Source organism: Gossypium raimondii, chromosome 12, assembly GCF_025698545.1.
Source record: "Gossypium raimondii isolate GPD5lz chromosome 12, ASM2569854v1, whole genome shotgun sequence".
Classification (NCBI taxonomy): Eukaryota; Viridiplantae; Streptophyta; class Magnoliopsida; order Malvales; family Malvaceae; genus Gossypium; species Gossypium raimondii.
This window is the reverse complement of record NC_068576.1, coordinates 40,650,053-40,662,039: the sequence shown is the minus strand read 5'-3', so window position 1 is coordinate 40,662,039 and position 11,987 is coordinate 40,650,053. Positions and strand designations below refer to the sequence as shown.

The 11,987-nt window shown below is 36.4% G+C and overlaps 2 protein-coding genes, 1 long non-coding RNA gene and 1 other non-coding gene across 4 annotated transcripts; 1 reads left to right on the top strand and 3 right to left on the bottom strand.

Annotated features, from left to right (window-relative positions):
• Window positions 1-1,156: 1,156 nt before the first annotated feature.
• Window positions 1,157-2,795, top strand: LOC105764141 (transcription factor TCP7). Its single transcript, XM_012582632.2, has one exon. The coding sequence runs from the start codon at window positions 1,426-1,428 to the stop codon at window positions 2,155-2,157; it is 732 nt and encodes a 243-aa protein (XP_012438086.1). The 5' UTR covers window positions 1,157-1,425; the 3' UTR covers window positions 2,158-2,795.
• Window positions 2,796-5,128: 2,333 nt separating this feature from the next.
• Window positions 5,129-5,200, bottom strand: TRNAT-UGU (transfer RNA threonine (anticodon UGU)). The gene has a single exon. It is a non-coding gene; the product is annotated as a tRNA-Thr (tRNA).
• A 598-nt stretch (window positions 5,201-5,798) lies between these two features.
• Window positions 5,799-7,506, bottom strand: LOC105764140 (high mobility group B protein 7). Its single transcript, XM_012582631.2, has 8 exons — window positions 7,247-7,506; window positions 7,071-7,153; window positions 6,914-6,965; window positions 6,721-6,831; window positions 6,573-6,630; window positions 6,434-6,478; window positions 6,254-6,349; window positions 5,799-6,135 (listed from the first exon to the last, which is right to left on the bottom strand). The coding sequence occupies exons 1-8, from the start codon at window positions 7,369-7,371 to the stop codon at window positions 6,061-6,063; spliced, it is 645 nt and encodes a 214-aa protein (XP_012438085.1). The 5' UTR covers window positions 7,372-7,506; the 3' UTR covers window positions 5,799-6,060.
• Window positions 7,507-9,351: 1,845 nt separating this feature from the next.
• On the bottom strand, window positions 9,352-10,833 carry LOC128035397 (uncharacterized). Its single transcript, XR_008191846.1, has 2 exons — window positions 10,152-10,833; window positions 9,352-9,815 (listed from the first exon to the last, which is right to left on the bottom strand). It is a non-coding gene; the product is annotated as an uncharacterized LOC128035397 (long non-coding RNA).
• Between the last annotated feature and the right edge of the window lie 1,154 nt (window positions 10,834-11,987).

The following is an 11,987-nucleotide window of genomic DNA, read 5'->3' as shown; positions in this document are numbered from 1 at the left end:
AAAATTCATTTGTTTCTTCTGTTAAAATTTATTTTTGTATTTTTTAAAAATTTTTAAGAGAAAAGTGGGTGCAAATAAATGGAGAACAATAAAGTGAGTGGGTTTGAATTATCTAAAAATGTTAATTTTTAATTATAATTATCTAATTAGGTTGGTTTTTGTAAAATTTGGCGGATTAGTCTGATTTTGGAAAAATGCGCTTTTAGCTTTGGCTAGATGGTTAAATGTTATTGCTTTTTATCCTTGAGTCTCGAGTTCAATTTCTCTCCTACTTACACTTGTATTTTTATTTCATATTGCTTCAAGCTTTTTAAATTTTTAATTAATTTTTATAAACGGTTAGATGGTTAGATAGTTGCAATTATATCTTTGATTCTTGAGTTTAATTTCTCTCCTACTCATTTTTGTATTTTGTATTTCATGTTGCTTCAAGTTTCTCCTTTTTTTAATTAATATTTTTAGCATTTTAGCTTCTTTCATTAGATGGGTAGATAATTGTAATTATATCTTTGAGTTTCATTATTTTTATAAGCATATTAATGTATTTTTTTATTTCATATTGTTTTAAGCTTTTTTAATTTTAATTAATGTTTCGATGATATTTTAATTAATTTTATTTATAAAATCAAATAATTATTACAAATGTCAGTAATTGAAAGAAAATAATAATATGTTTATAAAAATAATTAAAAATAAAAATATATTAATTAAAATTTTAAAAGCTTGAAGCAAAATGAAATAAAAAATACAAGTATGAGTAAGGAAAGAATCAAACTTGAGAGTCAAAAATATAATTGCAACTATCTAACCATCTAACCTATTAAAAAAATAATTAAAATTTTAAAAAATTTGAAGCAAAATAAAATAAGAAATTCAAATATGAGTAAGGGAAGAATCAAATCGGAACTCAACTTGTAATTATTCGGTCAAAGTTGAAAGCAGCGTGTTCTTACCATATGCACCCAATTGACCAAAATTGAAAACATGCTTTTCTCCTAAAATTGATCTAATGTAATAAATTTTACAAAAACCGATTTAATCGGGTAATTATGGTTAAAAATCAACTTTTGGTGCTAATTCACCCAAGTGAGTGCTTGTTGAGTTGAAACCCAAGGAGGGGCGCGTGAGAAAAAGAAAAGAGAGAAAATGAGGAAGAAAAGAGGGGATTAGAGTGGGAGCCACCACCCATGTGCCCTCCTTCCTGTCTCCACCAGCTCCTGCCGCTCAATCATTGGCACTCTCTCTTCTTTCATTTCATCTCCAATTTCCATTTCCACTTCTTTCTAAATATTCGGTTGCTTCTTTTAATCCCCCTTTATCCCCAAACAGCACCCCAAATCTTTTTAGTTTCAGCCCACAGCTGAACTATAAGGGCTATACAAACAAACAAATTCTGGGTAAGAGTGTGCTACTCCTGCTCCCACCATGTCTAATTCGGAGGGTGGTGCCAACAACGGAGCTATAATGGACCCTCAGAGACAGCAAGCCACGGTTAATGGTTCCCTTGCCATCAAAAAACCTCCTTCTAAAGACCGTCACAGCAAAGTCGACGGTCGTGGCCGAAGAATCAGGATGCCTATCATTTGTGCCGCTCGTGTTTTCCAGTTGACTCGTGAGTTGGGTCACAAATCCGATGGTCAGACAATCGAGTGGCTCTTACGCCAGGCTGAACCTTCCATCATTGCCGCCACTGGCACCGGGACCACTCCCGCCAGCTTCTCCACCATGTCTGTTTCCGTCCGTGGCGGAGCTAATTCGACTTCTCTATCGTCCACCACTTCTTCTCCGTCTTTGGATCATAAGCCTCTGTTGGGTCCCACCCCATTTATACTCGGGAAACGTGTCAGGTCCGACGATGATAACCCCGGAAAGTACGATACCGGAGGAGTCATGGTAGGACCAGGAGTTGTGGGGCCCGCTGGTGGATTCTGGGCTCTTCCAGGCAGGACAGACTTTGGTCAATTGTGGAGTTTCCCGCCCCCAGCGGAGATGGCGGCTCATCAACCTGCTGCTGCGTTGTTCGTTCAGCAACAGCAAGCGATGGGAGAAGCGTCGGCGGCTAGAGTTGGTAATTATCTTCCTGGTCATCTGAACTTGTTAGCCTCGTTGTCGGGTGCTCCAGGAAGTTCGGGTCGGAGAGGCGAGGATCCTCGTTGAATTTGGCTGGACAAGTTTACCCTTGTTGTCGGGAGTATATATATATATAGCTTGGTTTTGATGCGTGTGGATGTGGAAGAGGGTTTTTAGGTGCAGCTTTAGGGTCAGGGAATTAGGGGTAAATTTTGGGCACGTTTGGTTGATGATTAATTAGGGTTGTAGAGCCGTCACAAATTGTTCACGATTGTGAGGGTTCATGCGAGGGAGAATTTGGGGCTTGGAGACGCAGACAGAGAGAGACCATGGTACTTGGTGATATATATGGCATGTTAAGAATGGTGTTAAAGCTACTTGTTTTCAGACGATGAAGCTGCAAAACTAACGGTCGATTCTTCTTGTTTTTACACATCATTGGGTGATTGGGAGATTTGCCCTGGATCATACTAGCAATTGACTCACCGTTGTGGCATATGGTCTTCGTAATTATGATTCTGTTTTTGAGAATCATTAGTTAGTTTGCTGCGTACCATTGAATTTATGGTTCTCAAAGTGTTGGATTTATGTCTCTCTCTCTCTCCCTTTCTGTTTCTGCCTTCAGTGTCAGTCTTTATGTCGATCACATGGTCTTAAAGGAGACTGCTGTGTCAATGATTTATATAAAAAAAGAAAAGCAGCTCTGCTCTGCTTCCTTTCCGTAAGACCCTCTCATTTAGATCATTTTTAGCCACTTATCAGCCTCCAACAAATAATTGTCTTCTTTCATGCAAGTGGCTGCTTCTTTCTCACTTGGTTTGATTTATTTTGTTGTGTTTCATAACTGGCTGCTTCACTCACTGGGTCTCGTATGTGTTTTCAATGGTATATTTGGGCATGTTTTAGTAACAGCAACTGCTCCTATCTTCTGCTTTAATAGTTTGGATCAGATCAGAGCTATACTAAATGCATACTATGTGTGTCAATTAAAATGATAATTGCAGAACACAAGACTAATAGGGATGAGCTGCAACAATTGAAGTGTTTATGGGTTTTGATGAAAAGAAATGGGGTCATGATGAATATGGCAGTGAATGCCAAACACTTGTTTTTCTTTCATTTTCAAGCCTTGCATGAATGAGGAAAACTAAAACAGCAATGACCTAGCCAATTATTAGATTCCACATGGACAATAAAAAGGTAAAATGAACACGATATTTATTACTTTACAACCAAAAACAATTTGGGTAAATTATAAAAATGGTCACTTTTGTTTGCCTTAGATTACATTTTAGTCACTTACGTTATTGTTTTGTTACGAAGTGGTCACTCTACCATTAAGTTTCGTTACCTCCCTAACATGGGTTTTAAATGCCAACTTGGATGTCTTACGTGGCAATCCAAATTAAATTTATTTAATTAAAAACCTATTTTCATCCTAGCAACTGGGCATCCGAATTGACATTTAAAATCCATTTGGACTGCCATGTAGGACTACTGTTAAGGAGGTAATGGAGTTTAACGGTAGAATGACCACTTCGTAACAAAACGATAATGTAAGTGACTAAAACGTAACATTTCAAACACAAGTGACTAAAATGTAATATGAGGGAAACAAAAGTGACCATTTTTATAGTTTATCCAAACAATTATGATGTGAAGAAAACATGAAATCCCATATAGGAATGGTTAGGTCTTGCAATCAGTGAGAGAAGAAAAATCATTAATCATTCCAAAAATGTTACTTCATTTTTAATGATAGCAAAACGAAAGGGGGAGGGGATGGTCTTAATCTTATGTTGTCAATTGCCTTTGCCTCTTTGATTTTACACAGCTAAAAATTTGGGCGCAACACAAATTGGACCCTCTCTTTTGGCAATTCAAGTAGAAGATAATATTTTGTTTGTCGGTTAACCAAAAAATTCTAGAAAGGGAAAAGAGAATTTTAAAAATAAAGGAAGGAAAATGGAGGCAGGGCAACCACTTCCTATTGTTTGAGGTTCAATTTTCAGATTTGTTGCAAGGACTTATCCTCTCACAAGAAGAAGCCTTATCCCATTTGCTCTACCCTTTATCATCCTTGTTCACTTCAACAACACAAATTTCATTAAGAATCAATATCCATTCCAGCAACTCTTGGCACTGTCATACTTAGATTTAAAAATAAATAAATAACCAAAACATATGAAAATGATTCAAAAAGAAATGAACATGAAATAGGTTGATAAGTATTAGAGAGTGATGAAGTTGGACATCCCGATGAGACATGGAATTCACAATGTTATCTTCCTTGGTTCAATTCATGGACTAGATTTGGTTGGGACTTTGATTGTTTGACCGACGCCCTTCGACTATCCAAGTTTTGAAGTTTTTGATGATATATCCAAGGCTGAAAAGAAAAACTGTTTCATAAAAGATTTCACATTATATTATTTTCTCTACTCGAAGGTTAAATCTTTATATATTTTAAAATTATTAAAAATAATTGTTTTGTACTAGTTTTAAAGGGATTTAATTAAATAATATAATATTAATTTAAAATATAATTTAAGTCAACCATATTCACAAATGTGATATTTGTTTTAAAATGAACATAATCTGAAAAGTGTTAAATATTCTTCTTATTTAAAGGGTTTTGAAAGTACATTAAAAAATAGAATTTTTAAAGTATTCTTTTGAAAATTTTAAAATTAGAAACACAATCATAAATTTTATAAATGTTAAAAATTAATTTTTTAAAATTCGAACTAAAATGAAAAATTTTGATAATGAAAATCAGTAACGGGTCACGCCGAAGTGTGGAATTTAGTTGTAATAACCTGCACTTCTATAATCTAATCATCCTTTGTCCAAAAATAAGTCTAAAATCAATGTCGATAAATATTTTTTTTTTCATTTTCGTCCTTTAAAGTCTTTTTTTTTGCTTAGATCACAACTAAAGTCATCAACCGTTTAACGATTCAATACTATTACGTTAAAAATGGTTGGCATATCTCTCACCTCTAGGCTCTAGCTACCTGAGCTGTGTAACTTTGAACATCAAAGTTGAAAAAAGATTTGCCCCCATGCAGGATCGAACTACAGGCCTTCAGTTTACAAGACTGACGCTCTACCACTGAGCTATAGGGGCTTCGTTGTTATGCCTTCCTTTTTTTGTTTAGAGAATGTATGTTGACTTGAAAGGGAAGCAAAAAGGCAAATGTTGATACGAGCGGGGGCACCAGGAGCAGCTTGGAGCAACTCAAAGCATGGATGTTTTCAAGGTTATTTGTTCCATTCTAGAACTGTTTCCATTGCCTTACAGCTGCCCCTGTTCTTCCTGCTTTTAAAAGCCAAAATCTTGAATGCCACTACAAAAATAGACCCTCTTCATGGAGAGGATGTTTCAAAGCTGCATATCTCTTTTAACTCCACATGCTGGTTACTTTTAGGAACCACATATTTAACGCCATTCCTAAAAGTTTTACGGCCAATTGGCCAAACCTTAATCACTGGTGGAAAAGTTCCATGGTCCATCTTCATTTTCCGACTAATGTAGTTCATTTTTCCCCCTCATTCAACTCAATTTCATTTAATAACATTGATTAAGGAACATCGTTTATTGTTCATGATCACTACGTTAATGCACCAATTCAAAAGTCTAATTTTACCAACTTGCATTACCAATGCATTTCCACAATCAAATACTACGAAAGAACCTATCTTCAACAATGTAGATGGAGAGCCACTTTTAAAGATCATATTTCGTTATCATTACTGAAAAGTCATGAGCATTACAGGAGAAACTGCTTCAGCATTCACATATCAAACACGACAAAAATAACAACTTGATTGGAGAAGAGACAAGGCAAGCTGATTCTGCAACGCATCTAGACACCTACCAGAAAACATTAGCTCCAAAATTTGATTGAAAAATTTACACTCCCCCCCCCCGGGGGGGCAAAATAAGAACAAATTCTTGGGGGAACTCGAAAAGAACTATGCCTTCAACTAGTAATCATCCAACACTTCCTCTTCTGTTGCCTTTTCAGCAGCAGGGGTTTCCTTGTCCGAACCTCCTTCCTCCTATTTAAAAAAAAATCCAAATGAGAGGTTGGGCATATTGTCATGATTCTCAACAAATGGGTAAACGTAAGAAACAGAGCACCAAATGGTTTGAGGAGAAGGGCGAATGAAGCCTTACTTCCTCATTTTGATGGTCAGCATTCTTCGCCTCCTCCATTGCCTTTTCATACTCTGCTTTCAGCTCAGCTGCTTTATCCACGTAACACTTCTTTTCCTGATTTAAATCAAGTTCATTAGCAAACTCAGTTTTTAATGTATAACCAAGTTATAATCATAATAATGAATATTAACAACTTACTTCTTCTGACATAGATTTCCATTTCTCACCACCTTCCTTTGCAACCTAAATTTCATCACAGAAATGTTATAAACTTACCATTATTTAATAATAAAATTGAAAAAAATAATAATATTCAACCATGGTGAGAAATGAGTACCCCTGTAACACCCTTTGCATCTGGGTTCGCTTCCTTGTAAGATTTCCTAAAGTCGTCCCTGGAAAGTAAAAAGAGAAATCCCGTTAATTAGAGACCACATGGAACTAACTCGTGAACAAAAAAAAAAGGGTAAACAAAGAGTCATTACATGAACAAGAAGAAGGCGGTGGGAGGGCGTTTGGGGGCATTGGGATCTTTTCCCTTCTTCAACTTCTTCGGCTTTTTAGGATTTGACTCTGTTGTTGTGGGAGGCTTCTTCCTGAAAATTTATCGGAAACATACAAGTAAACCAAAAGTGAAGACTAAACTCCCCAAAGAAGGCCGATGAAAGTAAACAATACCTTTCTGCAGGTTTTTTCTTGGCTTCAGCAGGCTTCTCTATAACTTGAGACTCTAAATTAGAAAATAAAAATAAAGTAAAACTAATTATGAAAAATTCCCACCACCAGTAACCTAATTTAAGTTAAATAGATTAAACTTGGAAACGAAGAGACTAACCCAAATTCATTTTGATTTTAGCTTCAAGGCTACAGCTATGCATATTGATTAGAGCCACGGGTACGGTTTTGTTACACTCATCACTGCAATTTCAGGGTGTGAAACGAAACAAAGAAAATTTAGTAATGAATGTACAAGGATTTGAAAATACCCAGAACAAGAGAGAATGAGCTTACCATTTGGCAAAAGCACTGCCATCTTTAGCGCGGACAAGAGAGGAGGCAGGGGCAGGGGCAGGGGCTGAAGCAGCGTCGACTCTCTTCCTAGGCTTTGGTGGATTGGATTTGGACCCGCCTGCCATTATCTTTGTTTTTCACTGTAACACTAACAAAGAACGAAAGAGGAGTTTTTTGCTTGAAGGGAACCAATAAATGGAGAATGCGATTTCGATGGGTTGTTTGGGGAGAGGGAAACAATTAATAGTAGCAGAAAAGGAAAAAATAGAGGGAAATGGAAAATGGGGTTTCGATATTTTGGCGCCAGCTTAGAGGCGCGCCTTTGCTTTTCTTTTATGCCCAACATTTTTGGATTATGGAGTTGGGAGGGAGGTTGAAATTTTTGAACCAAATTTCACTGGGATTCATGAGTTGGCTCCATTAGTCACCCTACGACGTAGAAGCAAAGCTTTGGGCCAAGAGTTTCGGCCTCAATTAGACTCTTATTGCTGGGCTAAGTTGGCACAAAATTTAAGAGGGGTTGTGTTTCAATTCAGATTGAGCTCCGACTCAATTTTCCAAGTTGATAATATTTTTATAAAATTGTGGCGAAATTTTAAACACTTAATGTATGCTTAAATCCAGACCATCAACACCTCTAACCTCTACTTCCTTCCATTTTCTTTAAAGTGGATTGTAGCAGTGTAGGTGAATCTAAACCATTATTTGCTTTATTCTTTTAACAATTAATTAATCAAAATGTATATTTGAGATGTGTGAGAGTATCATATTATTCTGAACTTAAATTTATAAAAATCTAGACTTCAACTCTTTTTCTTATTTGATCATACTAGTAGGATCACCCGTAATTATACATTGTTAGAGTTGAGATTTAGAAGTGCTGAAAAAAAAAAGTGACGAGGGATAACAATCCTAAAAGGAAAGTAGAAAGTCTAGATTTTGAGGATTTCCCATGATGAAGTTGGTAGTAAATAAAGGATACATAAGAAGTTATGGAATGCAAAATGCTTTGAACACAGGTCCTTATCAGGTGTGGTTGTAAATTCCCTATTTCTCTGTTTCAAAAGCTTTGATAAAATGGATGAATAAAATGCATGCACGACATTTGTTAGCTTCACATCAAACACTTTGACACATACTTAACCACATTTCTTTCCTCATTTTTTATTAACTTAATCCTCTTTCTCAACCCTCTCCCCATTTCCTTTTTACTGCTCTCGAAATTACATTTTAAACAATGGGCAACCATCAGGTTTTTATATCTTGTGGGTTTTTTTTGTTTGTTTGTTTTTAATATATAGTAGAGAAACCCCAAAATGGCAAAATAACATCATCCAACACCAGCCGAAGCTTCTTCTCTTCTTGTAAAAATCTTGGGTAGAGAAAAATAAGCCCAATAGCTCCGAGCCAAGTAAATGACCCAAAATGATCTCTCTCGTGATTCATCTTTTACATTGGTACTAATTTAAGCATTGAAGACAAAACCCCAATGCCCCTTCACCATTTTATCTTCTTTGAATTGAATCATGGGGTAGACCATGATCAGAGTTTGAATTTTTTTTTTTATGGAAAAATTCTTCATGTGAACGCAAATATGGCCGTTTCAATGCATTGCATTTTAGTTGCTTCCATACAAAACCAGTACAGACTAGGTATCATGTACTGCCACTTAGAAATGGATCCAAATCAATTTTGATTGGAAAGAATGCCCCACAATTGTTTTTAGTAAAGTTGAAATTGAAAGAGATGCAAAAGATTTTTAGTTTTTTTATTTATTTACCAAAGGATCAATAATAGAAAGAAGAAAGTACACAGACAATTTTAAAATTTGAAGAGGTCAAATGCCGGTGCAGTTAGATTCCTCTACCTCATAGTCCTAATATTTTGCCTCTTTCTAAACTGTTTGCCCCAAATTAGTTAAAACCCTCATTAATACCAAATCATCACTAAATCACATCTTGAAGACGTTAAATGGCGGTTTAAGTTTAAAACAACCATGCATCCTTATAGAATCTACACATCTGGTGGCTGCTCAACACAATACGTATTTTACCACACACACAAATGATCTTTTTTACATTAGTATATTAATGAGAACATGGAACTGGGAAAGAAATAATGGTCCAATTAAACAAGATTCGAAAGAGAAATATATGCAGTGTGAACTGTGAAGGAGGGAGGGGTGTTCCAAATGAAAACCGATGGCTCATACCCCAGACCCTAACCTATTCAATGGCGAAGTAAAACGGTGTTATATTACAAGACAAAACGAACGGATGAGACATTAGTGCTGGTGCTGGAGCATTTATAGTAGTGCAGTGAAGTTGTGGTGCTGGAAGAAATAAATCCACAAGAGGAAAACCCCAGCTGAGATACGGTCAGAGAACTGTCAACACTGAATTAAAAACAAGTTTTAACACATTTCTCATAAACAAAAGCTACCCGCTTGACGTTGAAAGAAACTCAGCTTTGCATGCCATTAATCTACACAAATTCATAACATTCAAACATCGAAACCCAAATCTCCATTTGCATTGCCTTCTCCTTTTCGACGGTATCTCTTTTCACACTGTTATCAATTTGATACTAGTTAATTGGTAAGCATCATTGTGGGCTCATTAAAGGAAAAAGAAAACCATTTGTAAATATATATATCTTCATGGAAAGGATTTTGTTGTTTAGCTAAAAGGTAGATTGCATTTTCTTTGAAGTTGGATTTCAGTTACAATCATTACCCAGATGAAGATCAAAAAGCTAACTAGAAACAAGGGGGAAAAGGTGATAAATAAGAAGAAGAAGAAGAAGATAGCTTAGAATACAAAGAGACCTTAAAATGAACTTAACAAGCTATGATTTGATTGATTCTAGTTTGGGAGTGATGATCAGCATAAGAAACCGAAGTTACCATTGTCGAAGTTGAGAGCATAACTGAAGGGATCATAGTGGAAGCTAAACTTCTGCTTGGATGTCCTACCCTTCACTTGTCTCCTTATCTCAGCTCTAACCCTCCAAAACAAGCTCCTAAGCTTCCTCTTCCCACACAAACACAACCCAATCACTCCCATTTTTCAAACAAGCAGGCCACTCAGATATGAACTGTGGGGTCACAGTAAAGGAATTATATAGGGAGTTCAAAACAATAAAATAAAGGGTTAACTTAAAGCTTGGAACACACACAAGGCCAAGGGGGTGTACGCTAGAAGCTGGGTGTGTTTTGGACCAGTTAAAACTTCTGGAAAGCAACAAGTGTTGGTCGTGTAGAACCAGTAACCGAGGCAAAAGTTAATCTCTTTCTCTCTCTGTCTTTCTGTCCATCCATCCATCCATCTATCTAGTGTCTTGTCGCTGCCAAGGAAAGCCTACGGCGCTGTCTGTCTGTGTCTCTGTCCTTGGTCTTATTGTAAAAGAGGCATGCAAGGGAAGTTAGAGGGAAAGATTACGGGGTTGATCACATGGGGTTAGTGGGTTTGAATTGAAACAAGATGACAAGTAGAGTTTTGACAAACTAGTGTATACAAGATCCATAAAAGCAAAGATACCCCCAATAAGGCCATGACATAGGGGAGACGTTGTATTTGTAAGCTTTAAACGCCCGTTTATTTGCAGGGCTTCTTTTAGATTTTTCAGTTTTCACCTTTTTGGGGTTTTGATGGACCGATGCTCAGATTAGCTATCTTTTCATTTGTACTTGTTTTACTTGGTAAAATATTGATTTACTTTTAGCTTTTGGTTTACTGCTCTTTGTCAATAGATGCATCCTCTCATCATTATAAGCCCCCCAAAATGATGTCATTTTTGACAATGAACTTGTAACATTTATGATCCCACATTTCATGCATCATTTAATAGATTTGTAATGTCTAACCTACAAAAATACAGGTAATGGTAGTATGTTTTGCACATTGAAACCCCGAGCCAAGAGAAAGGAGGTATGTTGTAAAAATTCTTCTGGGAGATCTAAAATTCCCCAAGCAGCGACTAAGGTTAGACCTCGACTTACGAGCTAGACCGGTCCATCCCACCCGGCAATTCGTATGCCCTTTTGTCCAGTCCCTTTCTTCATTTTTCTTTAAGCAAAATTTCGCATTTATTTGTTGTCATTCCCTCCCTCCCTCGCTCCCTCCCCCACCCCCACCCCCACCCCCACCCCCACCACCTTTAATTGCATTAATTAATTAACACACTTCTTTTTTGTTGTGATCATCAAATTTAAACTAAACACTCCATAATATGAGAGAAAAAGTAGGCATTAAATTAGCAGTGGAATTAATGAGTTGGTTTTGTATTAGCTCAAAATATGATGGTCCTAGGGGGTTTAAAAAGAAGCAAATTATTCAGAGCTGCTGCTAGTAAAATAATTATAGTAATTCTCCAATAACAACGACGACTAAAGGGTTCATTTTTGAAGCAGCATTTAATTGGGCTGACATTGTTCATTACTTCCCTCAATCCTGCAAGTTGTTGATTTTTCCGTTATGCCTTTAAAACACTGTAACCTGCTTCTTCTTTTCTTCCTCCCAACATGGACTTTTTTTACCCCTCCCCCCATCCCCATGGCTCTGTTTATTTCTTTCTTTTTTTTTAAGGAAAATAATAGAGTGGGATATTGTGCATCACATCAATCTTTGTTCCATCGGTTCACAATGAGAGTTTATCTTGGGATCGACTCGATTAAGCAATAAAAACTAAAAAATAGTAAAAGAAATTGAGAAATTAAACACACAAATATAATTTTACTATA